General features: G+C 36.9%; 11 protein-coding genes across 11 annotated transcripts; 7 read left to right on the top strand and 4 right to left on the bottom strand.

Annotated features, from left to right (window-relative positions):
* Positions 1-5: 5 nt before the first annotated feature.
* On the bottom strand, positions 6-3,681 carry C9374_009253 (uncharacterized protein; the record flags this gene model as incomplete). The annotated part of the gene is made up of 2 exons (XM_044699420.1): positions 6-3,090; positions 3,179-3,681. 2 exons carry the CDS (start codon positions 3,679-3,681, stop codon positions 6-8), a joined length of 3,588 nt encoding a protein of 1,195 aa, XP_044544604.1.
* A 122-nt stretch (positions 3,682-3,803) lies between these two features.
* Positions 3,804-4,856, top strand: C9374_009254 (uncharacterized protein; the record flags this gene model as incomplete). The annotated part of the gene is made up of 1 exon (XM_044699421.1): positions 3,804-4,856. One exon carries the CDS (start codon positions 3,804-3,806, stop codon positions 4,854-4,856), a length of 1,053 nt encoding a protein of 350 aa, XP_044544605.1.
* Positions 4,857-4,867: 11 nt separating this feature from the next.
* Positions 4,868-5,368, top strand: C9374_009255 (uncharacterized protein; the record flags this gene model as incomplete). Its single annotated transcript, XM_044699422.1, has 1 exon — positions 4,868-5,368. One exon carries the CDS (start codon positions 4,868-4,870, stop codon positions 5,366-5,368), a length of 501 nt encoding a protein of 166 aa, XP_044544606.1.
* A 167-nt stretch (positions 5,369-5,535) lies between these two features.
* Positions 5,536-8,067, bottom strand: C9374_009256 (uncharacterized protein; the record flags this gene model as incomplete). Its single annotated transcript, XM_044699423.1, has 2 exons — positions 5,536-7,629; positions 7,741-8,067. 2 exons carry the CDS (start codon positions 8,065-8,067, stop codon positions 5,536-5,538), a joined length of 2,421 nt encoding a protein of 806 aa, XP_044544607.1.
* Positions 8,068-8,341: 274 nt separating this feature from the next.
* C9374_009257 (uncharacterized protein) lies at positions 8,342-9,723 on the top strand (the record flags this gene model as incomplete). Its single annotated transcript, XM_044699424.1, has 2 exons — positions 8,342-8,891; positions 8,978-9,723. The coding sequence occupies 2 exons, from the start codon at positions 8,342-8,344 to the stop codon at positions 9,721-9,723; spliced, it is 1,296 nt and encodes a 431-aa protein (XP_044544608.1).
* Positions 9,724-9,881: 158 nt separating this feature from the next.
* C9374_009258 (uncharacterized protein) lies at positions 9,882-13,480 on the top strand (the record flags this gene model as incomplete). The annotated part of the gene is made up of 2 exons (XM_044699425.1): positions 9,882-10,816; positions 10,915-13,480. 2 exons carry the CDS (start codon positions 9,882-9,884, stop codon positions 13,478-13,480), a joined length of 3,501 nt encoding a protein of 1,166 aa, XP_044544609.1.
* A 254-nt stretch (positions 13,481-13,734) lies between these two features.
* C9374_009259 (uncharacterized protein) lies at positions 13,735-15,621 on the top strand (the record flags this gene model as incomplete). Its single annotated transcript, XM_044699426.1, has 2 exons — positions 13,735-13,853; positions 13,923-15,621. 2 exons carry the CDS (start codon positions 13,735-13,737, stop codon positions 15,619-15,621), a joined length of 1,818 nt encoding a protein of 605 aa, XP_044544610.1.
* Positions 15,622-15,732: 111 nt separating this feature from the next.
* C9374_009260 (uncharacterized protein) lies at positions 15,733-16,497 on the bottom strand (the record flags this gene model as incomplete). The annotated part of the gene is made up of 1 exon (XM_044699428.1): positions 15,733-16,497. One exon carries the CDS (start codon positions 16,495-16,497, stop codon positions 15,733-15,735), a length of 765 nt encoding a protein of 254 aa, XP_044544611.1.
* Positions 16,498-18,019: 1,522 nt separating this feature from the next.
* C9374_009261 (uncharacterized protein) lies at positions 18,020-20,287 on the top strand (the record flags this gene model as incomplete). Its single annotated transcript, XM_044699429.1, has 7 exons — positions 18,020-18,268; positions 18,377-18,471; positions 18,525-19,474; positions 19,545-19,610; positions 19,669-19,812; positions 19,875-19,988; positions 20,070-20,287. 7 exons carry the CDS (start codon positions 18,020-18,022, stop codon positions 20,285-20,287), a joined length of 1,836 nt encoding a protein of 611 aa, XP_044544612.1.
* A 44-nt stretch (positions 20,288-20,331) lies between these two features.
* C9374_009262 (uncharacterized protein) lies at positions 20,332-23,542 on the bottom strand (the record flags this gene model as incomplete). The annotated part of the gene is made up of 4 exons (XM_044699430.1): positions 20,332-20,342; positions 20,498-21,365; positions 21,459-22,086; positions 22,200-23,542. 4 exons carry the CDS (start codon positions 23,540-23,542, stop codon positions 20,332-20,334), a joined length of 2,850 nt encoding a protein of 949 aa, XP_044544613.1.
* A 239-nt stretch (positions 23,543-23,781) lies between these two features.
* C9374_009263 (uncharacterized protein) lies at positions 23,782-25,975 on the top strand (the record flags this gene model as incomplete). Its single annotated transcript, XM_044699431.1, has 2 exons — positions 23,782-24,773; positions 24,823-25,975. The coding sequence occupies 2 exons, from the start codon at positions 23,782-23,784 to the stop codon at positions 25,973-25,975; spliced, it is 2,145 nt and encodes a 714-aa protein (XP_044544614.1).
* Between the last annotated feature and the right edge of the window lie 5 nt (positions 25,976-25,980).

The following is a 25,980-nucleotide window of genomic DNA, read 5'->3' on the forward strand; positions in this document are numbered from 1 at the left end:
ATTCTTTAATTATGAGTGGAAGTAGTCAACTTCACAAAATATTGCTGGACTAATAAGAGCACCTTAGGCTTTGAAGAAAACACTGTTTTCAATTCATGAACAACCTGAATACACTCTAAACAAAGAAAAGGGAAAGCCCTTGAAAGTCTAAGCAATGTTTCTAAAATTTCCTGTGCGTTGTTCAAATCTTCTTGTTGATTAACGAGTTGCTTGCTTGAAAATAAATCAATGCTTCCTTCAGGAGCAGAAAAATTGCTTGATATTAAAGCAGATCGTTGATGAGCAATTTGTTTAAGCTTTGTGATGGCTGCACGAGCAATGTCAATGTACCTTTGAAGTGGATATTTTTCACACAAATATGAGGCAAGTTGAACTGCAAACATTTGCTGGTTCACTTTTGGCTGATTCAACAACTCTAGAATAAAGTCCATACAAATGTGTATCGAGTCAATCAATGAGACAGTTATTGGAAGTAGTGCAGGATTATACGTTTGGAAGTGAATGAGCTTGGAGAGAGTTGGATTTTCAATAAATCTCTGATGAATGAATTGACAAATTTTTCGTTGAACAATTCTCATGTCTGTACTGCCATCGTCTTCATGAAGAGGTTTGTCGCTCTCCACCGAACCATTATTGAGAATGCGTGGATTCAAGTACTCGAGTAAGAGTTGCAAAATTGAACTCTCTTGCGTTTTGATTAAAGTATCTTTCAGACCAGCATCAGAATGAGTGGATTGCAAAATAAATTTTCTTGATGCGCTCATAAAAAGGGAGAGCATTTGCAGGAAGATATCCAACAAAGGAGGACATTGAAATATACGTTGATCCACTCTGAAAAGCAATAAAATATTTTGATAAATGTCGTAATATTTCAGCTCTCCAGATTCTTTCTGCACAAGCACATTGGCCGTTTGAAGGGCAAGGCGCATTGGGTTTGTTTTCGAGAACATCCATTTCCACCATTCTTGAAAAGCTAGAAAAACGTAATATCTCACATCTTGGAAATTTTGCATAAGCCCTTCCTTATTGGATATGTCGAGCATGTAGATGATTTCATTCATGTGCTGCTGTGATAATTCAGGAGAGGAAATTCTCAATTCATCTAGCACCAGCTTTGTTTTAGCTTGATCTGACATTGGTGATTGGATGGCATTAGAAATATCGCTGTCAGATAATGAACCTATCGCAACGGCTTCAGTGCTAAATATTCCTTCTGACAATAAGGTTTCCAAATGAAATAAATATTGAAGCTCCTCAACGGCGGACAGTAATTGACTGTAGAAAACTCCAACTTGTTTCCTATGCTCTTTGACATATTTCACCACTTCCACAACATTACATTTTTCTATTATTGTGGGTCCATATCGATGCTTTTTTACACTATTGTTCACCGACAAGATGTAATATAAAATTAAAGCTCTTGAAATCTGATTTGAAGTGTTTGATTCGAAGACGTCTAGGATCATTTCATCGTTAAATAATTTCATATCGAAAGGCATGGTGGCATATGGTATACAGTTGCTGTGAATTAACTCGTGAATGATTTTTGGTATCAAGTGGTGAAGTGTGATTTGCTCATTAACTGGGTACAACGAACGCACTTGTTGGAACACCCAATCAGATGCATCAACAGAGTGTTTTCTGAAAAGTCTACTCTTTAGCATTCGAAAAACACATTGCAGCACATAATCATTGTCTGCTGTATAAAACGGAAGTGGGGTGACAGTTAAGATATCATGGGCTAGTTTTTCGACAGGAAATAGTTCTGAAACAAAAAGGTTTGCAATTCTGTCTCCTAGCTGTCTCTTTAGAGTGTTTTCATCTAGTAACTGTCTCGACAGTTTGTTAGATGGTATTTTTGTTTGTTCGGTTTGCTGTCCGCCAGAGCCGGAGCTGTATGAAGAAGCATTGTGTGAAAGGTGTTTTGCATTTTTCAATGTTGGATGCAGAGTATCTAGCACAAACGTTGCAATGCTCTTGTAGAGCTGTGCATGAAAATTGGTGGCCAAAAGTAGTAAAATATTTTTGATAGTTGTCTTGTCATGTGAGGACAGTGTATCAGACGTGCTCATAGAATTTGACACTTCCATTAGACTTCTTATAAAATCTCGCAAAACTTGAACAATATTGCTCTTGGGTAAATCTATTACTGTCAAATCCGATGAAAGAGAAGCAGTGATATTTTCTCCACAAATAAATAAAAATGAAAATCTGAGTTTTGTCAAATGGATGCTAACGGGCAAATTATGGTTGGACGCAATAACCAATGAAAAATCGTTCTTAAATACATTATAGCTTGAAAGAAGCATCAAAGCACAACAAAGTCGAAGTAGAGAGCAAGTATCAGCAACTGACGTTTCTTCTCCTTGCAATTCAGCGACAATGTGCCGACTTAATATTTCTTGAATTTTAGGATTCTTTTTTACGCTCTCAAATATGGCCAGTTCAGCTGATTTTGTTTCAGAGAACAAATTTCCACTTTCTAAAACTCCATTGAAACAGCTATTAAAAAAGCCAACATAATCCCTTATCTTTTCAAACGTAATATATAGGCATAACTCTGAAAATTTCCTAAATTTCATGCAATAAAATCTAACTTTTTCAGCTGAGGACCTAGAGATTGAACTTAGTTGCTTCAAAATAGATTCCAATCGCACCATATATTGATTGTTTGTTGCAAACTCTCGGATTAAAAACTCAATTAAATCTTCCAAAATGTAAGGATGGTTAAGCACTATTGAAATTATATACTTTTCTGAATATGAAGATCCAGAACTAGCACTTTCTGTAACAAGCAATGATGGATCAAAGATACCACTCTGCGCTAAAGGATCTACCAGAAACAAGAAACGAATTAATTCTCTAAAATACCATGTCAGTCCTCCGGCTGGTGACTGCTGATTTCTTACTCGAGCAATCGCTGCAATACGTGAATCTGTGGATTCTAAACCTGAGGAAAATAAAAACAATGGTATTTGAAAAAGGGCTGAAGAGATGAGGTTGCAAATTTCAGAGCAATAAACATCATTGCAAAACAAAGTGCTTTTTTGGGTGTTTGAAGTGCTTCCAAATATTTCTCTCAGAATAAGACTACACGTTCATAGTATCATATTTAAATATCGAATTAATATCCAAGTAGTATTGTTATTAATTATACAATTCAAGAATGAAAACGTACCTCGTTCTGTTTTGATGAGAAGCTTCTTCGAAAGAAATTGCAATATTTGTAGCCTGTTGCGGCATAGCTGATGGAGAAGACATTAGAAACTGTATAAAACTCTCCTGTACTTGATCCCAATTGACTTTTATCCTATAATCATTACAAAGCTTGGCTTGCTCAAACAATCTGTGCGAATGCAAGATATTAAACAGATTACTCTTTCCAGTTGAATGATTCGGAGATTGATGATATTGTCTTGTAAGACAAGGTAAATAGAGTGATAGATCATTGGATAGCACTTCCCGATGACCGTGTGGGCTTGATAACCCATATGTTTCCGGATCATTTCCGTCATCATCAGAAGTCATATCCATTTGGGCGCCATCAGAATGTAACGATCCGTTCGTGGATGTTGTGTTTACTATTGTTGATGAGCCGCTTTGTGAGAAAATTTTCATGACCGATTGTTCAAGCTTGTCCCATCGGCGAGAAACAACAACCTCAAACAAGGAATGTTGCATTTTTTTTTAATAATTTAAATTAAATTAGAAAATATTGAAAACACAAACAAAAGAATAACTTTTAATTTTTGGTCACACAAGATGATAGACGAAGAAAGTTTCAATTTGATCATCACAAAAAAATGAAATTAATTCTTTGTGATTTATTTCCACCATCAAATTCCAAAGCAACAACGACCTCATCCAATCAAGTATCTCATGATGAAGATGTTGAACAATTCTTAACGTTAGAATTAATTCCGAGATTTAGAGAACAGATCAGAAATAAGAAGATACCTTTTTCTATGAATTTTGAGTTGAAACATGTGATAGGAACTGGTGTACTCGGAAGAAATACTCACGAACTCAATCATCCAAAAGATGTAGTCGTTAGTTACAATCATTCCTGTATATTGATAGCAGATTTTAACAACCATAGAGTATTAGTACACGATCTGATGACTTATCGATTTAAGAAATCCATTCCGCTGAGTTTTCCCGCAAAGATGTGCATTGAGAGTAATTATAAAGGTGGCCTTAATGATGCATTGATCATTGCTCAGTTTCATCATGAATATTTTGTTTGTAAATATGACTTGAGTATGTTGCTCAATAACCAAAGAACACAAAGCAATTATGATCTCAAGTATTTATGGAAATCTGAAACCTATTTTTATAACCCAGAAAAATCCATGACAATATCACGAGCCAAGAAACAGGTATTTATTGCTGATAACAAAGATCAAAAACGTTCAAGATGTTATTGTGTCAAGATTTTGTGTTTAGAAACTGGAGAACGTGTACAAACAATATACTTACATGGTTCTCCCTATGGAATGACCTTTATTGAGGATTATGGATTTCTTGTTGTTGGCACTCATTTAAACAACAAGATTCAAATGTTTAAGTACGACGGTATTGACTCTTGGAACAAGATAAATTCATTTGGAAAATCAGGAAAAGATGAAGGAGAATTATGTTACCCTTCATCATTGATTTATGAACAAGCTTCACAACATATTATTGAATGCAATTATAGTAATGCACGAATACAAGTATTTAAATTAGATGGCTCATTTGTGAAATCTTTTGGATCAAGAGAATTGAGCATTGAAGGCCGACATTTTGATCTAATCCAATCATTTCTTCCCAACCAGAGATGGTTAATAAATTATTATCGGTACCAACAACATTAGACCAAAAAAAAATGCTGAGAAAGGTTTCCGATAAATTCGTGAACAATAATCAAGTTTTAGCTGCGAATACGACAAGAAGCACGTGCTATCATCTAGTCATTTGCAATAATATTTTTCCATTCAAACATCATTGTACAGTAGGGATTACCAATTCACATCATCATCCCCAAATCCGAACTTTTCAATTATCATTACAATCCAACTCTCCAAACCGTCATCATGATGAAAATTCCAACTCTTCATCCCACAACCAATGGATCCATGAACCAGTGTGGCGAGTCGTACGATTGGATGACAATGGAAATGAATATGAAATGGAGAGAGGTTTGACCAAGAAGCAAGCGGATGAGCTAGCTCAAGAATTTACAAGTCGTTTACATAAACCAATGTATTGGAGTGAATTAATTCCAGAGTTGAGTGGTGAAAGTGATTCATCAGAGAAGAGATCAAACGCACATGCAAAGAAACATTTCAAAAAATCAGCCACGAGTTTTGACACCAATTATTGGTAATCTCATGAATCATGAAAATCTTTCACAGTGTAAATTGTAAATATTTTGATACATCCAACTTGTCCATTTTGTACATTGATATTATTTTTGGACAATCAATCATGTAAATAATAATGCATGTTACTAGAGTATTTATAATTTATAGAACAAGTTATTTACATGGAATTTTATTTGTTTAATACATCATTATCGTCCTCATCATCATCATCATCCTCACTATGACTATTCAAAAGACCTTCTCTTTGAACATCTCTCATTGGAATATCTTGTCGATGTGTTGCACTTTTCATAAATAATTTTCGATTATTCATTCGTTGATAAATGAGAACAATTTCAAATACCACAATCATGCACAGGACCACACTCAAGGAAAAGAATATTCCTGCCAATTCCACTTTTCCACTCGCAGGAGAAGCTCGAAGTGTGACATTAAATTCCACTGGCATGTCTGCTGAATTGTAAATCACAATGGCAAGTGTGTGAAATTCATTTCTTCGAATTTCAACATCTTGTGCATCAATGACTTTGTTTGGTTCATGAGAAGTGTTAAAAAATTGGAAGGATTTGTAACGTGTGAAAAAGAAGTGTGCATGACTGGCCTGAGCTTCAGATCTTGTACTCTTATAACCATTCAAGAGATTGTAGCCAATTTGTTGCATGGCTAAATTTTTCAATTCTCGACTCGAGAGTGCATCTTGTCTAGTAGAAACATTGAGAAAAACAAAAGGTGTTCCAAAATCTCCCTTTCGAGCCACATCCAAATAAATATCCAATAAAGAAGTACGTTCTTGAATTTCAATTTCAAACACAATGGTATCTCTTCCAGAAATAAATAAATTAGGGAAGGAAACCGTTTGGGCGAGTTGATCAATGGAATATCGTAATCGTGCCACAGAACAATCATTGTCATGAAAATTGGCATTGCACTCACAACTACTAGTCGTTAAATTACAAGATCCTCGATTGGAACAACTATTGGGACATGGATATTGAACTGTGGAATGACACACTGCATCAGAGTCTGAACACAAATTATTTCGATCATCTCTAAGATCGTCAGTGCTTTGCCGAGTGATGAAACGTCGAACCATTTCGAATTTTGAGCTTACCATGTCTACATTGGTATTGGTGTAAATGGTTGATCCAAAATTAGGATTATCTTGCATTCCTTCCCTGTAATTGGTATTGTACAACACGACTTGTGTTAAACCTCCATAGGATTTAAATCTTCCAGAGACAAGTCCATCGACTCTAAAAATGGTCGAATTGATGTTATTGAAATAGACTTGACCATCCCAATTTAACATTTGTCTCAAAAATTCATTCACACCAAAGACATTGCTGACTAAATTAAATTGTTCACTGTAGACTAAAAATCGAACAGCCGATCTCGCATAATTTGGAGTGATGATTGATTTTTCATTAAGGAGAGCTGGAAAGAGTTCTTGTGGGAGATCCAAATGATATTCTTCGTGGAATAAATCATTGACCTTCTTACTGCAGTGAGGAATATTGACTTTGGATGGAATGGAGGCGAGTCCTTTCAACATGTCAAATAAATTGTTGTTCACATAGGAATTTAACAAATTCTGTCTTTGAACATATTCTTGAGTTGTTTGTTCACGAATGTTAAAAGGTGACACATTTCCAGAGTTGACAAGTAATCCTTCAATCAATCCGTGACATTCCTTGTCATATCGAGTATAATCTCCATTCTCCACATCGGTCAGACATTGTTCATATTGTCGATTCATTTCTACAAATTGTCGATACATGGTCAATCCAGAAATATATCCGTACTTGGCATAGGATGCATATTGAAGTGAAGGTTGTACAAATGGATTGCCCAAAATAACGCTAGAAATTTTGAGTTTTTTAGGATTTCCAGCAGATGGTAAATTCTGTTGTACGAGATAGGGAACTACTTTTGCAGAGTAACCCATTGCAAAAATATGCAATCGAAGTGAGGATAAATTTGGGAAAATTGTGGAAAATCCAAACAATGCATCTTGAATGTCTTGAACGACGTATTTGGTAGCTCCTGGGAATTTTGATTTTTCTCTTAATGGATTACTTGGAAACATGGATTTTGCGTACGAGTCAATATCTGAAGAAGTTGCTGAGAATTGACTGAAACCTGTTCCAAGTGGTGAGTCAATATAAAGAACATGAGCAAAGTGATGAAATGATTTGCTGTTGAGTGTGACCTTTGTTGCTTTTCCGCTCACTAAATCTCCTTCAATACTGAAAACTCCATTTCCCTGATTTGAAGAGAATTGATTTCATTGCCAAATAATGTCAATAAATTCATGTTCAAATAATATTTTGGATTTTAAAATAAATATATAAATATAGTAGATGAAAATACACACCATAAAAAGCAATTCAGCAAAATAACACGCTGGTCCTCCATTCAAAACTACGATCAAATCTTGGGCTGTTTTATCGGAACTTTCAAAATACCAATAAAACAATCGATCCTGTCCGTTTCTTACAGGCAAATTTCCTGCATATGATTTCGGTAATGCTTGATCTGTTGGAAATAGTGGCACTGATGAGACTTCAGTTTTTGATGGAGAAGAATATGGTCGTTGTCCATGAACAATTGCTGGACTGCTCAACAACAAAATGACAAGTGACATTCCGAGCATCAGAACCGAGAGACATTTCATACAATAATTCATGTTGTTGTGATTCATTGATGAATGACCATTCCTAGAGCGAAATAATACAGTCCTCGTCGTTTTCAAATTCGCTTCAGTGATCGAGCATGATAGGTCACAACCTTTCAACCACATTTTTTTATCTTGTAAATGTCATTGATTTATTGGTTCTACTGGACCACTTGGGTAGAACAGTATTGTTGATGGAAGGGTAAGTGCCACTTCTCATTGATTCTCCCATTCAAAAACTTTTATTAAATGATTGAATATTCACCTCCAAAAGCAAACTACAAAATCACAAAAGTAAAAAATGGGTAAAAAGGCTAACAAATCCAACAAGGCTTCCTCTCAACACAAAGCAACATCTACATCATCCAAGAATGATTCGGATGGTTGGGATGAAGTGGCTGCAATGGCTGCTCAGAATGAGAAAGTAGAAAGTACAAAGAATACAACAAGTAATTCATCCTTGTCATCTCCGAGCCAAAATACAACAGCCAATACAAAGAAGGAAGAGAACAATAGTACTAGTTTGACATCATCATCATCTACCTCATCACCGTTCAATGATCAACAAGTTCGTCATTTGATAGAAACACTCTCTGCAAGATTAAAGAAAGAAGAGAAGGACGAATTAGAGAGAATTGAACAACAAACTGTGAAAACAATATCGGAATTGAAAGATGAGATTATTCAGAAGATGAATGATTCATCTCCCAGTGAAGCCAAATTGAAGATTGTAGATACCATATTGGATCGACATTTTTCAGGAACTGTTGCAAAACACAATACTGATTTAAAAAGAGAGAATGCAATTTTATGTCGTAGATTACAAGCCAGTGAGACAAGAGGATTGGAGTGTATGTTTTTTAGTTGTTGATTATCTGTTATAACCTTTATTTTGGTCATTAACTTTCCGTTTGTCAATTAATTTTCGATACGACAGTGGAAAGACAACTCTCTGTCTACAAAGAACAAAATGAAAAATTGCAACAATATTGCACGTTATTGCAGAGTAGTAATGATGAAATACTTAAGGCTTATGAAAAAACTAAAGCAGAGCATAATGAGAAGTATGATGGTTTGAGTAAGAAATTTTCTGACGCTCTGGATGATATTCGCTCAAAACTTGATTTACAAGCCATGGAGAGACTCACACTTGAAAAAGAAAGAGAGACTCTACAAACCCAAGTTGAGATTTACAAGCAGCAATTGGAACTAATTTCCAAGCAAGGTCAAACGGAGCAAAAACGAGTAGGCCTCGAAAAGCAATTATTCGAAAGCAAGCTCGACGAAGTTATTGAGGCTTTGAAGAAGAAAGAAAAGGAAAACATAACTCTTAAAAAGAAGGTTGAATCTGCCAATCATGAAAGAAATATCATGGCCAAACAACTCAAGACCTCACAATCAAAAATGGATGAATTTACAAAGACTGTGAAAGAAACCAAGAATAGCTTTGTTTTATTCCAAAACAAAATAACGCAATTAGAAGAGGAAAATAAGTCGTTAAGGGAAAAGATGAAAAATCTTCTTGGAATTCAGGCACCAGAATCTAATGAGTCCAAGAAAAAGAGCAAGAAAAAGTCTGAAGAGTCACAAAAATCCCCAATTATTGAGGACGCCACACAATCTTCAACCACTACTCCTAACGAAGAAACCTCTCCAGTTGCTGGTGTCAACTCTGTACAATAAAAAGTTGTCAACGCTTAAAAAATTGCCAAAAACACGTCAACACTCTTGATTTCACTTGACATCACTCGAGAATAGTGTACATTATTCCTTCAAAATTAATTATTCATCGTTCAAAATTTCATCTTGTTTATATTGATTTGATAAACACACAATAATTGATGGAAGTCGTTCCGCTCTCCATTCAACATTCCGAATCTCAGTTCGGTTCTATAGAATGTTCCTGCATTGACAATCCCAATCACTTGTTGTTTTTTGCAACATCGGAAGGATACCTTTCATGTTATTACATTCATAGAAATCAAAATAATAATTCATCATCATCATCAACAAATACCTTTTCCGAAAATCATAACGAAACCTATGACTCTCAACAGGAGCAACCACCCATCACGGTTCATCATGTTTGTACGGTAAAGCCTGTTGCTTGTGCCTTGAGCTCTCTCACCAACAATGCTTCTAAAAAACATACCACTCTCTCTACGGGACAAAATGTAGCAGTTGGACAAGCGTTATGGGGTAAAGTTCCGATCAAACAAATTGTTTGCGATGATCAAGTTCAAGTGCTATTTATTCAAGTACAAAACGCCATTGAGTTTTTCAGATATGAATTTATTGAAGAACGAAAGCAATTATTACTCACTCATATCAAGAGAATTCAAGAATCTGTTGGGCTCACATGTTTTACTATTGATGAATGCAAGAGAAATCATCGACTATTGGTTTGCAGTAAGAAAAGGTTACAAATTCTTCACTATACGGAGCAAGATTGTCTTTCAGTGGGACTTGTTTCTGAGGAATTTGTTTTGCCTGAGGCAATTCAAGATCATCATTGTTTAGCTTGGTTTGATAAGACTTTAATTGTTGGATTTAAAAAAGAATATTCATTAATTAATATGGATACTGGAATCATGGATTCAAAACAACCAATGATACCTTCAACAGTATTGGAATTGGGTGACTCGAAATCTGGCGATAATCGTCCACTATGTGTCTTGATTTATGACGAAGTTTTGCTCCGAACGGACAGTATCAGTGTTTTTGTAAATATGAACAATCGTTCTTCGAGTGAGCAACGAGGAACACCTTCTACCAGGTAAGGGCAGTTTGTGAAAGCGTTCACGAATTTTCAAACATGTTTTTGCGAATGTGGCAACTTTTAAAAACACCGTAAACACCTAAAATTTTTAACAGACCTCCAATAACATGGTCGTCACCGCCACAACAAATTTCGTTTTCATTTCCGTATGCAGTTGGTGTTCTGGATCAAGGAAAAAAGATTGAAATTTATAGTATTTATGATGCACGTCTCGTGAAAACATTGTATATTCAACCATCTACCAATTCTGTAGTTTATACTTCAGAGGACGGCTCCCAAGAATCAAATCAGTTGAATAATATTTCTTCATGGAGTTTAGTTCAAGGATCGGTCAACATGGGAGTATTTGTTGTGTGTGACAGTTTTGTGCCTACATCAACAACGAACACAACAAGCTCCACTCTTGGATTCAAGAAGGAGAGCAAAAAAGAAAAAATTCAAACAGTTGTTTTAATGTCACCCATCTCGTATGAGAAGCAAATTTCTGCATTGTTTGAAATGGCGCACTGTAGTGAAGCTTTTGAATTGTTTGAAAGAATGTTAGAGTTTAAGAGAGAAAAAGGAGAGCACATTGACTCGACAATCGAAAAAAGATGGAGGCAACAGCTGTTATTAGAGGCAGCATTTGCTTCCTTGTTCCATTTAGATGTCGAAAAAGCATTTACATATTTTAGAGAGCATGAACAAGCTCTGGAATATCGTCTCGGATTTGATATGAGAGAGCTAATCATTTTATTTACAGATTACAGACCCATGCTTCTAAACGATGACCATTTCACTCCCAAAATCAGTTGGACACAAAAATATTTAAATTTTGAAAAGAAGAAGCCCAAGAGTCTCTATGACATTTTCGTAGAGAAAATTGCCAAGCGACGAGATTTGCAGACCTCAAATGCAGAAGTGGAAAAAGAAGCGAATCAACTGATAATAAGATGTAAGAAATATTTAAGACCATTATTGGAATACCGAAGAAAGAAAGTTAGCTCTATTGAGAGGAATATCAAAGGTGATTCACTGCTTTTCGAAGAGGCATTCATTTCAAATTCTGCAAAAAGTTCTATTGATAATTTGCTTTTCAAAATGTACTTAGACTCTGGAGATCTTTCAAGACTCAATCGAATGTTAAAAGAAACCAAAGCAATTCTAAAGCCAGATCCTGACTCTGAAATTACATTCACTGCACAACAACTGTACACTAAATGCTATTGCAAACTCGACGTGTGCATGAAGGTATTGAAAGCTGAGGTTGAGATTCTTTCCCCAGAGGCTCAAGAATACTATATGGCCCTCCTTTACCAAACGTATCTTAATTATAGCCTTGAAAACGTTCACAAGTCGTTAATGTTGTTAAAGAACATTGCCATGAACAGTGATGATAACAAATCTGATATGGGTGAATATGCCTTCGATGAAACAGTATGCATACTTCATAAGATATTTGATAGACCCATGCCATCTATGGACGAAGACCAAATTGCTGATAAGAAAAAGGAATTATTTTGGTCAAATATTGAGTGGTGTCTCAAATTAGATCATTTCAAGAGTATTTCTGTTTTGACTCACAATGTCGTATATTTGGGCATTGACCCCATTTTAAAGTTTGTACGGCAACATTTAGATGAAGAAACTCAAAACGAAGTGATTCAACTTTTACTCGAATATGTCATTCATGAGCACAATAAGAATACGAAATTGCAAGAAAATGAGAAAATTCCAATCCAAACCCAATACTACACATTGCTTGCATTGAAGTATATTGATGTCATTAACTCGTATGAAATTAGGCAAGATTCAGAATCTATTTGGGATCTAAGAACTAAACTCATGCTTCACATCCAAGACTGCAAAGATTTTATAACTCTCGAAACGGTATTGGCTCGCTTACACGGTACCAATTTATATCAAGAAATGGTTTTACTCTACTCTCTTGCACGAGAACATGAAAAGGCTTTACGAATTTTACTGTTTGATTTGTGTTCTACAGAGGGAGCTGAAAATTATTGTAAAGAACAACAAGCAAGATATGAACATGAATTTTACCAAAATCTCATGCAACAATATCAAGATGGTATTCTAAGCAGTTTTGAAATTTCTACAGAAATGTACGACAGAAATTACACCAAAGTGACACTTCACAATGAGCTCTTTTTAATTTTACTCAAACTTTGCTTTCAAGATGCTGGCTCTACCAAGCAATCGAAAGGACGTGGGCATATGGAATTTGGAATTAAAATTCTCAACAAGTATGCCAAACATATTGATCCAATTGCAGCGCTTCGAATGCTTCCCAACAATTTATGTACCAAGAAAATACTTCCCTTTTTGACATCTACTCTCCAACAAAATGCAACCAATGTGAGAACGGCGAGTTTGATGAAGAGCATGAGTAAGATGGATCACATTCAAACACAAGGACAACTTGTTGAATATCAACGCAGAAAACGAGTGGTCTTTAGAAAAACCAAATGCAGTTATTGCAACAAATTTATTGGAGAAAATGCCATGCTTGTGGTTTATCCAGATCTGTGTAATGTCTATCATTACAATTGTTTCAATAGAGATTTCCATCTGGATCGAATCAGTAAGAGAAATTTTCTCAAGAGTCCACTCATTCTTTCTCGTTCTTTGGATAAGGACGAACAGGATTCCACCAATCCATAACTCTATCCTCCAGTACACTTTGCAAAATACATTGTGGACAATATCATTCCACTCGTGTATTGTGCGCTATAACCATTCTCAAAACATATACCCTCTTCACCTTTCACGTCTGAAAAAGGAGAAATTTAGAACACATGCCAAGCAATACAACGAGGCTTTTTGCTCTTGATTGGTAGTGTTGCCGAGTGTTTTTTTATAAAATCACTGAAAAATTGAGCGAAAAGGCTCCATGGCATTGTTCTCATTGCTACAACATGCATCTCAGAAACCATCATCACCATCATTACCATCATCACGAAGATGAAAATCAAATCATGATTGCCAGTGGAGAATTAATCACGAGACAAGAAGGATTGTTTGGAAGATGGAAAAAGTAGGTAGATTGAAATTTTCAGAATTATGCTTTTAAACTGAATCTGGATTTGATTTACCTATACATCAGATTTTTCTTTACGTTATCCAAGGATGGCGTATTGATCAAGTTTAAATCCTCTAATTTTCATACCCCAATGCAAAGATATCTCATGGTGTATTCTTCGCAACTGAACTGTAAAGGAGACCAGAAAAAGGAGGATACGACGTCAGGTGTACCACAAGTGACACCATCTTTACCACAACCAGCAGTGAATATGTGTGGAAAGGAGAATAGTTTATTATTACTCGTGGAAAATTCTCTGGGAGAAAGAGAGACACTGTTAGTTGTGGCGCCCATTGATGAACAATACGTGATGTGGATGCGAGGTTTTGAAATTGTTTATGAGCATGCAAAATATGAATTGACAAAAAGTCATTATCAAATGCCAGACTATTCAACGTCAACTTTGACATCATCCTCTTCACTCTCTAGTTCTCTGGTGTCATCTACTCCTACAATTCTCAATTTATTGGAACACATTCCTAAAAGTATTAACTTTGACCTCTTCAAAAAAGGTTTGAAAATATCCAAACTTGTAGAGGTCATGATAGATCCAACAGTAATTGCAAACGAAAAAGGAATTATATTGGGAGTAAACAATGCAGCAGAGGTTTTGTTTGAATGGAGACATACCGAATTAATCGGTGAGAGTGTTAAGGTATTGATGCCTCCCGTGTTTGCGAATCACCATGATGAGTACATGTCAGAATACGTAAAACACAGAGTTAAGAGAATGATTGGAAAACCAAGAAACGTCATTGGTAAAACCAAATCGGGAAGAATGTTTGCTGTTGAGATTTCGCTTGGAGAAATTGATCACAATAATGAAGAGGATTTTTGTGAGATGGCTTTCATGGCTGTATTTCGAAAGATTAATACAAACGTATGGAGCGGATCTGAAGTTCAGCAAGATGAAAAGGAGTTCAATGAAATGCTCTTGTCAAGCGAATCGAATAAGGTGAGTCGCACCGTTGACGGGCATGGGCAGACAAACACTCCAGAGGACGATACCGATAGCTCCGAATACAGCAGTGACGACAGTGTTATTGAGCAATTTCTAAATTCTAATGAGACGAGCAACACTCAAAACGTTCCTGTTCTGCAGCAACTCTTTGAAAACAAACACAAAGTCTGTAGACATGTTGAAAAATTTAAGCATCATTTGGAAACATCATTCGAAAAAGAGGCTAAACAATTGAGGACCAAAGTGTTGTTACTCTCAAAGGAGCTTGAAATTTTGGAACAAGAAAATGAAAAATTATTTATGCAACAAGAGGTAGAACGAGAACATATAGAACTTCTTGAAAGAGAAATGACCATTATATTTCCAGCTTCTCACATTATCTTACTTGACATGTTGAATGATACTTCAACCCGTGATGCCATTTTGAAGTGGGCTAAGAAGGGTACCTCTCTTTACAATCAAGTTAGCTGTTGTTTAAGTATTTGTGAATTCAAAGAGCGATTTTACATGTTGTCACCTAGAAGCACATCTAGAAAAGGGCTTAAAGAAATGGAAAGGCAAGCAAGATTGCTGTTCGACGAATATTTTTCATGCAGTGCCAAGTACAAGGTTGAAATTCCAATTGATGTTGCGCGTATGATTTCATTAAGGTTGGAAAATCCAACATGTCACATGTTTCACATTGCACTTCACAGTATTATTTTGGACATGAACGAAAAGTTAGATTGGGATGAGATTTTTGGAAAAGTAGAAGAAATTTGATTTTATTGCCATTTGCATAACCTCGTTAGCAGCGATTGCTGTTATCTCAACGAAGAAGTATTTCTTGAAGTCCTCCATGTCACATGCCAGCTAGTAATGACTGTGATGATTTCATTGAAGTTGTAACCCATCAAAATGTAGCTGCGCTTGTTTCTTTCTTTTACATTGCTCCGAATCTAATATTTCTGTCATCACCGAAACATACTCACCAGGCTCAAACAAACTCTGCCTTCGTCCATATTCAAGAAAGGTATGTAAATCTTCACACGAGGAAAAGGAAGAACTTGCGCAAGATGCCGAAGCAAGTGATGCATTTGAAGACAGAGATGAATTATTGTCGTCAATGGATGGATGTGTTTGCAACCCTCCTTCACTATCCACGGAATCGGTGTGAAAAACTACAGTTTGAGAGGGCGAATTCAAAATTGGTGGAACAGAATTATTCTCTCTAGCTTTCAAGTTTTTGTCATCAATATACGAATCAGAACTTGATATTTTGGAAACTGCTGTGTCATCAACAACAGTGGGTGGGAAAGGATCGATTATCATTTGTTCATTCCTAGGACTTGTAGGAGGAGACTTGGGAGAATGGGGGTCCACGATTGGTATCAATGTAGCGTTATTCTCGTTGTGGCTAATAAGAACAAACATCATTCTTCTCAAGGACTGTAAACAATGAAGTAAGACTTCATAGAATCCGTTCCAACACGATGACGATGTTGGCGATGAAGATTTCATCATTGCCCAATGTTGAGGTGTGGGGTCTTGGCTTCGTTCCATGTCTTTGTGCAAAGATGATGTAGTGAAACCATCAGGGTCATGCTGATTTTCTGAATTATTATAATGATCGTTACGATGTTCAAGTGTTTGCATCATGGGAGTGTTCTTTTATCATTGAATTGTTGGGACAAAGATTCCATGTGTCCCTATCCGTCACATTTTTCTGGCATTTCCTTATTTGAAATATTTCCAATCACAAGCAATTTATTATTTCTCGATTTTGCGAATCACATTTCAAAAACTGCTTGATACAACATTGGAACGTGCGAAATGTACTTATTCACAGGAGAATGCATCAATTTTGCACGTACCTTAAAATGTACATGACCGCCTAAATGAACTGTTGTGAATGAAGACGCTTTAACTATGTATGATACATAACAAATGTATCTGGATAACACAGGTGTCAAGACGTCTGAGTCGACGAGCTAAACAGATTCATGATCCATATGGATGGAGAATTAACACCGAAAAAGCTCTTTTTATTTTCGTAAACTTGAGAGCTTGTGTGAAGGTCCTTCCTTTTTCCTTCCACATTATAGGTTCCAAATTGAATATGTTTCAAGTAGTGGCTCTATCAGCGTCCATTAACTCTGCAATGGCTGCCTTGAAGTCACACTCTTCAAGCAAACTTTGTCTTCGTCCCATTCTTCCACGGGTGCACGAGATTGATCTCCAAAACAAACTATCCTCTTCAATGATGAAACGAACTTGTTCATCATTATGAATCTGATCATCACTAGTTTCAGCGTCAACATCAATGTATGGGCAGTTGTGAACGCTTTCTACAGCTTCACCAAATTGGTTTGAGCTGCTCCTTAGAAAAAAGTCATGAGAGAATGCACTCTCACATGTTGTTGGAAACATTAGCCACCATGCAAGTAGTTGGAGGAGTGCTCGAACAATCAAAACAATTATGTCTATCTTGGACGAAAAGAATACTAATTTCCTCGTTGATAATTTATGTTCCATTTTCGTTGATCATGTATTTGTGGATGTGGAAGGACGAGTTTGTACTTTTTTTTTTGAAAGTAGATTATAGTAGCACCAACTCGCGAGAGAGTGAGCAATTAGTAGTCTATCTACTAGTACAATGAGATCACCCACTTGGCCAAATTCAACAACGCGCAGAAACGTCCACCTATTAAAAAAGCCAGAGTTTCAAACCTGTTAACATTCCAAAACAGTGATGGACAGAAAAGATTCCAGACGTCGTTGTGTGGCTTATGAAAAATTACTACATCCTGCCATGGGATGTGTATACGAGCTCCCAAATATATTTTTACCTTATTTTTTCGTCATTGCCAAAGCATGACACTTTTATAGGTTTAGTATAAGAAGAAACGTTTTACTCAAATTTCACATGAAAGGAAATGTGGGTTGCTTCACGGACTTGATCTCTGGCTAGTGAACTCAATTCATTCCACGCCTTCAAAATGAAAAGATTCCTCACTGTCATGATTGATGTTTGTGTTGAAATTGAGGTCTTCCTCATTCGATACAATGCAAAAACTGTAAAACATGAACCGCGAACTTGCAAGTTCACCTGTGCAAGAACACTTTCTGAAAATAATAATTAAAAATTTGCTTTACACCTCATCTCCGATTCCTTTACAACATGCTCTCCTCATTATTTTCTTTGGGGAGGAATAAGAAACCAAAAACCAGTGGTTCCAAAGATCAAAGTAAAAAGAGTTCATTCATCTCTTCTTTTGGCAGCGCAGCTGATGATCATGAGGAAGAGGTTTGGATGGAATGTACGGATAAAACCATGATCAAGTTGAGCCAACTTCTCGGAAACAAAGATCTTGCTGATGCTGTTCTGGTGGTTGATTCTGGAAAGAAATATCCCGTTGTTCGAGCTTTGGTAGGTGGTTCCGTTGTGTTGATCTTGTGATTGAATTCAACATGAAATACTTGATGATCTCGTGTGTGGCTTTCATTGGATATTCATATTGTAAATTTGATCGGATAGATTGCTAATTGGAGCTCAGTATTAAAGGATCAATTATATGGATCTGATTTCACTCCGGGTTCTGAAGTGAAGGTAGAAACCAATGAAATTGCCATGTAAGTATTAGGATTATTTGTATTTCAAAATTGAACGTCATGTTTTCGCGTAGGGATCTCTTCTTGAGCGTTGTTCATCGTGGAGACACTGCCAACCATTCGATCGATAACTTTGTTGATCTGTACGCTTTTGCAAATCGATATGGTGTCAAAGATTTGGAAGAGTTAACGCTAACCACAATGAAGGAGACTGATATTGATGCAGAGCATTGTTTTCTCTTGTTGGACAAGTGTGAAAAATATGTCAATAAGTTCACTGAAATTAGTGGCCTCAAAAATACTCTGTTGACCAAGATTGCTGCAGAATTCGACGACTTTAGTGAAGCAAAGCAATTTGTGTTATTGTCAATTGATGATATTAGATTGTTGGTGAGAGGAAAACAATTAATTTGTAGCGAAGGATCACTTTTAAAAGCCATTATCAAGTGGATTGAACATTCAAAGGAAACCAGAATGCAGTATTTAGATGAATTGCTCAATGAGATAAGATTCCCTCTTGTTGACGATGATATTCTCTCAACTATTGACTCGCATCCATTGTTGGTACATAAGAGACAAGAATTATTCCCAATCATTTATGATGCAATGAAGTTTAAATTGAATCCAGAAGCAAGTCACCTTGTCAAGGATTACAGATACCAAGAAAGAGAATGCGTTTTAGAGAGCTACATTCCCAAAGGATTCGATATCACATTTACGACTTTGGGTACAAAAGGAAGAACTGGCCCAACCACAATTGGTACTCACTATGACCACTGCAAATTCTTGAAAGATAAGGTGAAACTAGTCGGAGGAAAGCAAGAATGGGCAATTCCAATCACCGGCTATTATAAAATAATTGCAGCTGGTGCGAGAGGAGGAAAAAACACTTATTCTGGATCACAGAGAGAGGGATATGGTGCAAGAGTGAGCGGTATCTTCCATTTCAGAAGAGGAACTGTGCTGACCATTTTGGTAGGTCAAGTCGGTGATGATTGTCAAAATGGTAGCTCATGTGGTGCTGGTAAGTTTTTTTTCAGAGTGTCAAGCATAATCGTTCATGAACTGCTTAATACTATGCTTGATCAACACAGGTGGTGGTGGAGGAGGAACTTTTGTTGTTGTAGATGGTGAACCTATCATTGTTGCTGCAGGTGGATGTAAGTTGAGTTTTATATGTTTGAATTTTTGAATTTAATATTTTGAAATGGTCAATAGCTGGAGCCAACTGGTATTCATGGAAGGTCGCAGGTCCTGGTGGTCGTGGATGTCATCCAGAGCTCTATTCTTCAAGAAAAGACACAAGTGCTAAAGGTGATCGAGGAGGTGGAGGTGGTGGTTTCTATAAGGACGGATTGACCGGTAAGTATGCATAATCGTTCATGAACTGCTTAATGATCATTTGTAATCATGAATCGAAATAGGTGATCAATGTGTTGGAGGCAAGAGTTTCCTCAATGGAGGTGAAGGTGGTACTTATAGCAATAGTTGTGGTGCCAACGGAGGATTTGGTGGAGGTGGTGGATCATTGTATGAAGGTATGTGTTTGTTTGAGCTGATTATGTTGTAATTAATTGTGTCACATGAACTAATCTTTTCGTTTTTTACAAACAAAACAGGAGGAGGTGGTGGTGGCTACTGTGGTGGTATTTGTGTGCTACAAAACGATTACTCCAATAGACATGAAGACGATGGAGCTCTTTCATTCAATGATGGTGTTGATCAGGAGGAACAGGCCGATGTTAATGACTCTGATGGTTTCGTAAAGATTAATCGAGTCTTGTACACTCATATTAAGGATAAGAAGGCATTGAAGAATGTTGTACACACTGAATAAAGTGTTCATGTACATATGAGTCAATAAACGACAACTGTAAATTTTTATAGGTAAACTGGGAAGTTATTGGTTTCATACGTACGACTATTAGATTACAAGGAGTTGTTGAGCAACAATGAAATACTACATAGAATAACCAAGTTGATCCAATAAATCCAGTCATTACCAATCGAGCAGGAATTATTTGAGAATGTGTAATTACTTTCATACCTCTGATCAAATGCAACAACCCTTTCACTTTTTGTACAATTCTCAAACTTCTCGTATGTTGAGGACTCACGCTTGTAGTATTCAAAAACACTCGATCCAAATGAATTTGCATCTCAATTCCCTGTGAAAAAACAACTCGATACTCTCTCCACTCTTGTTCATAATCTCCAACCATGACCTTTTCTTGAACTTGTTGTAAAGAATTCGACCCCAAACTAGAATCACCACTCTTCATGGGAATTAGCAAGGTCACAAACGTGGCAGCATAGCCATATTGTCTGTGCTGTATGGTAGTGATGGGAGTGTAAATTTGTCCCCTCTGAACATCCCATCCAATCATTGGATTGTTCTGTTGACCCTGTGCATAGGTCACATCACTGGCCTTTGACAATGCCACAACATTTAAATTGTGCATATTCTCTCCTTCATCCGAGGTCGATATAGCTTTCATATTTCGATTTTCCTTAATATTCTTCGTCCTTAAATTCCATCTCAATTCATATTCGTGTCCACGACCATCCAAAGAACCAATCGTATCAACAACCATATAAAAAGAAATGGCTGAAGAGGGTGCAAATGGATTCACGAATATCAATTCTCTCTGATGATGAACGGGTCGGTTCAATACTTTGGTTACGGTACCACTACTGCTCACTCTTCCATACGAGTCCATATAGGTTCCTCTGCAGTAATCCAATTGAGGAGTGCTTTCAAAGAAGGCTGCACGAGTGTTGGAAGCTCCGAAACCTAATGGATCGCCGTTGGTTGAATCTCGCACTCGAGTTTGACTCAATTGATCGACTAACAGAACGTTATGGGAATGAGAGGAGAGAGCAAATTCTCTGTATTTGCTGGTATCATAATTTCCCTTAAAGAAGAGAATCAAATTATTACATTATTGGGAATACGAAGGATGGAGATGTAAATGTTTTGAAATTTGGAATTATAGTATATGACTTACCCCACCATTATCAAATAAGAGTCTTGAACGTCCATAGGGTTCCAAAATAATATTCAACTTGTCTTGATGTTCATGAGCGTGTCCCAATGGACCTACATCCATCAATGCGTAATGATCAGAAGCACTCCATCCGCTTCTCATCACTGCAAAACCGGCGTTTGGTAAAAACACACTCCTAAAAGCAGGTTCCGAATACTTGTTGTTTACGGCTGTTTTCCTTTCAGCACTCCATGCAATTAAGGATGAATTGGGAAACACATTCCGATACTTTTCACTCATATCCATCGCATTGATCATGGCACCATCGTTCAAAGGTCCTGGCATCATGCCAGAAGGAGTCATTACCTTTACATTAAATTCCAAAGCCCTTCCCAATAGGAATGTATAATCGGAGGGTAATTCGTGGAGCCTTCCAACACGTTGAGCCGTTTCATAGAGACCCATCATGTTCTCAATAGCGATTTGATGGTATTGTGTGCTCAATTCGTAGTGAGCGCCATCTTTTAAAAATTGAATGCCTTGATCCGCAGCGAGTTGCTGACTCGAAAAGGTTCTCCATCGAGAGGAATCCTTAAATTCGGGAAAGAGGGACCCAGTAGTATAGAGCCCATTCATTTCCATAGTGAGCCTGAATGTGGGATAAAGTTGATTTTGAAAAGGTTCATAATATTCAATAGAGATGGAATGAGCCAGGATTCAAAGAAAGTGTTATGGAAATTTAGTAATTGACCGAAAACTTACCAATTACCTTCGGTTGGAAATAAATTCAAATACGAGGCTTGTTCATGAAAACTCTTCAACATGAGTATCAAATCAGAGCACGACATGGTCGACAGGAAATAATGATAACCCTTAGGCCAACTATTGAGTAATCGAATTCCTGCCTCAATGGTTCTCCAATTACTGAAATCTCCTTGACTTGCAATGGATGGGCGTGGTTGAGTTTGGATCCATGTATTGATATAGGTCGAGAACAAATTCAACAAAGAGGATGGAGTCAGTGTTGAAGTGGAATAAGGCTTTGCAATTGAATACCAATAAGCTTTTCCGAGAGATTCCATCATTTCAAATCGAGCCAAATTCCAAGTCCATGTAGGGTCATAAGAGTTCTTGGATCCAGCAAGTGCTGTCGGATTAAAATTCCAGTCCAATTTTGATAAGTCTGGATATTGATAGGCAATGCCAATAGGATTGACATATCCCTGAAGCATGTACTCAGCATCTTTTAACAAGGAATCCCAAGACGAATAAGGAGAGGGTGACAGGTTGTCCAACGAAATTGAAAATGGATTGATGGACCATGTTACATTCGTTCTGCTTTTAAAATATGAACACAAATTAGACTTGGCTGAACCTAGATCACCGCTTTGAATGCTGCTTTTGACCTGCGCTAAACCTGAGAATGAATCATAGTCTAAGGTATTAAAGAATTCTGTATCTGTCAGCACAGGGCCTGATACGTCAGACATGGATATTTCTCCCACTTTTATGGTCAACGCATCGCTTGCTGTCTGGCCAAGACCACTAAATCGCAGAACAATGGTATCAACAGTGTTCCAAGGAAGCAAGGAATTCTTGTAAAAGAAAGAACCTTTGGAAAGCAAGAATTCTTTCCATCCACTGAAATCCAGAGAAATCTTAGTGTAGTAGAAAATATTTTCGCCATTCTTTTGATTTCCTAAATACATGAACAAAAACTTGGAGGTAGTAGGCACATTCGAGTCGGAAGGAGCTTTGATCCATAATTTCAAATTTCTTCTTGTGGACAAATCCCAAGAATCAGAAGAAGGTTTCACAAATGTGAGAGCATCAAATTGTGAAAAACTCCAAACTAAAGAGCCGGTTATTCCTGGAGCTGGCAAGTCGTTGCTGTCAACAGATGGGTTGGATTTTGTAGAACCTTTGGTGGCTGTCCATGCTTGACCGTTGCTGCAAGATGAAATGACAAGCTTGTTGGTGTCAGCACCATGAACAAGAAGCAACTTGCATGCAACAAGTACAAGCATTAGAATCCATTGCAGGTTGCGCCCAACACCATGTGGTGGTAATCTTGGCTGTGGATTGTGGGCGATTAGTTGCGACATTTTTTGATGGCTGTTGTGGAATAGCTCTTTGAAAAGTGATGGCTAAGGCCAAAAGCTAGGGAATTTTCAAGTTGATTCATTTTGCCGTGTTCTTTTTTGCAAATAGAACAATGTTATGGTTCAATATGGAAAGATATCTAAAGGTGATTTCATTGGTTCAATTCATAATAGACGAGCATTACAAGAGAATCAACATGTCTCCAAAACAACAAAAGCAACTAATGTGCGCAGGCCAAAAAATGTCCAAGCAACAACCTTTTTCAACTTGCTCTTCTACTACACCGCCGACGTCACAGGATTATCAACCCATGTTGCAATTAGACGCTTCATCGGTATTATTTTTGTTGCAATGCAACGAACAACAACATTCGGAACAGCAAGAACGATTAGCACCAAACGATGGTCATGCTTGTGAATTAAATGGAAAATTAAATCAACCACTAGAGATGAGAATTCCCACAGATCAACAACCACCAATATGCACCACAGAGGAGTCAGTCAACAGCAACAACAATAATTCAGTTGATGATGAATTAATTTTTTGCAAAGACCGCCAGAGGGCTGTCACTAATCAAAACAGTTTACGCACAAATCAGCCTGAAAAACAAAGACATCAGCTACATGATGAAACAGGCTCCATCATCACAACTACATTTTCAAAATTGAGCGACAGCTCGACGAAAGAAAATGCAAACAAGTCACAAATTTCTAACTCTCCTAGTGAATTTATGCCAACCATATCTTGTTTGAGCTGCCGCAAATTACATCGGAAATGTTCAAAAACTTTGCCCAAATGCTCTGAATGTGAAATTCATGCAAGAGAATGTATTTACAAGAGAGGAAAAAACAAACAATATATAAGGAGGACAAAAAATAACACTAACTCTGAATGTACAAAAATTGAAAATAACGAAGACGTATCCACTATTCATGTAAATAGATCTACTACTCGAAGAGAAGAGGAACCAAAATCTTCTCTAGTTAAAAGAGCCCTCTCGACAGAGATGCCTCAGATTCAATTACTCGAGTCCATGACGAGAAGTTGCGTGAAACGACAAACCTTAACAATGTATTTTAGAAAAATGGCAATGGGAATGGCTGTAATTAATTATGAATACATGGAAAAATTATTCTTTAATGATAGTGACACCATACTCAGAGATTCAGAACTGCAACAAGATGAATACTCTCTGGCATTGTTTTATTCAATACAAGCCATCTGTGATCAATAGTAAGTTCTAATGATTTTCTATTCTTATCAATTACTAACCCAACTACAGCTCAGGAAGAAGAGAAAAAGCATGGGAATCGTTTAACGAATCGAAAAAGTATTTGGGGCTAATTTTTGATGATGTTGAAAGTTTTTGTGTCATGTCCACGTACAACTACTTGGCATATTTTCTTGCTGGTGAAGGTGAAGATTTGATTGCTAAAAATTACGCCTCAATTGTAGATAATTATTTCGAGAAGCGAAATAGAAAATTACTGCATGGTCAACAATGCTTTAACAGCAATGTTTTTAATGTCAATAATTTGGATAAGAAGCGAGGAGTGACAAGATTATTTTTCTTTGATCATCGTGTGTCGTGGGAACCACATATCAAGTACAGCCACTTACTTTCGGTTGCCTTTAAAATTTCCACAGGAAAGGAAATGCCTAGTGATATTGTTGCAATCGTAGACGAAGATTTAAACGAGCACACGTATATTCGGCAAACAGAAGTATTGGCCAAAGTTCATTTACTCATGAAGTCTCATCACAGAGATCTGCGTCATGCTCCAGAATATATTGCGATTGGCCTATTTAAGGATACACTTAATGTTACCTATCTCAACATTGAGTCATTGAGAGTGGTAATTTCCAAATGCCACAATCCTAGCACCAGGTTTCCTTTTAAACAAGCACTTCTTAAGGAAGCAGATGTGATCAGTGCCTTGACTGAAAATCCTATTTTCTTCGGCATGACAGCATCATTTGTTTTTGCATTTGCCGTTGCTGCACAAATTCACTTGGAGATGTATTTTGATCCAGAAATTTTGAGTGTGACTACACAAGAGCAAATTGCCAACAATTTATTGAAAGATTACAAAGGTCTACAGTTTCTTTCGAAATACGGTCGTATTGCTAAAAAGTATGGCCATATTGTTTCTGGGATCGAGCAGCTATTGAAAAACTCTCATTTCTCATTGGATATTGCTCAGAAAACAACGTTCAACACGTGTTCAACTCAAAACCAAATGAATAGCAATGACGGTAACAATAGTTCAATGTCTTCCCCTAATTCCATTGCATATACTAGTAACCAAGCAATAGTGGACAGCCCTGCAACAAAGAAGCGCAGGAATGCACCTAGTTCTCAGTTTTTGGCGCACACGGCAAAAAATTTCAGACCTGGACAGCATTCACTCTCAAAACAAGCTTCCAAAGAATAAAAACC

This window comes from Naegleria lovaniensis (genome assembly GCF_003324165.1).
Source record: "Naegleria lovaniensis strain ATCC 30569 chromosome Unknown tig038, whole genome shotgun sequence".
NCBI lineage: Eukaryota > Heterolobosea > Eutetramitea > Acrasida > Naegleriidae > Naegleria > Naegleria lovaniensis.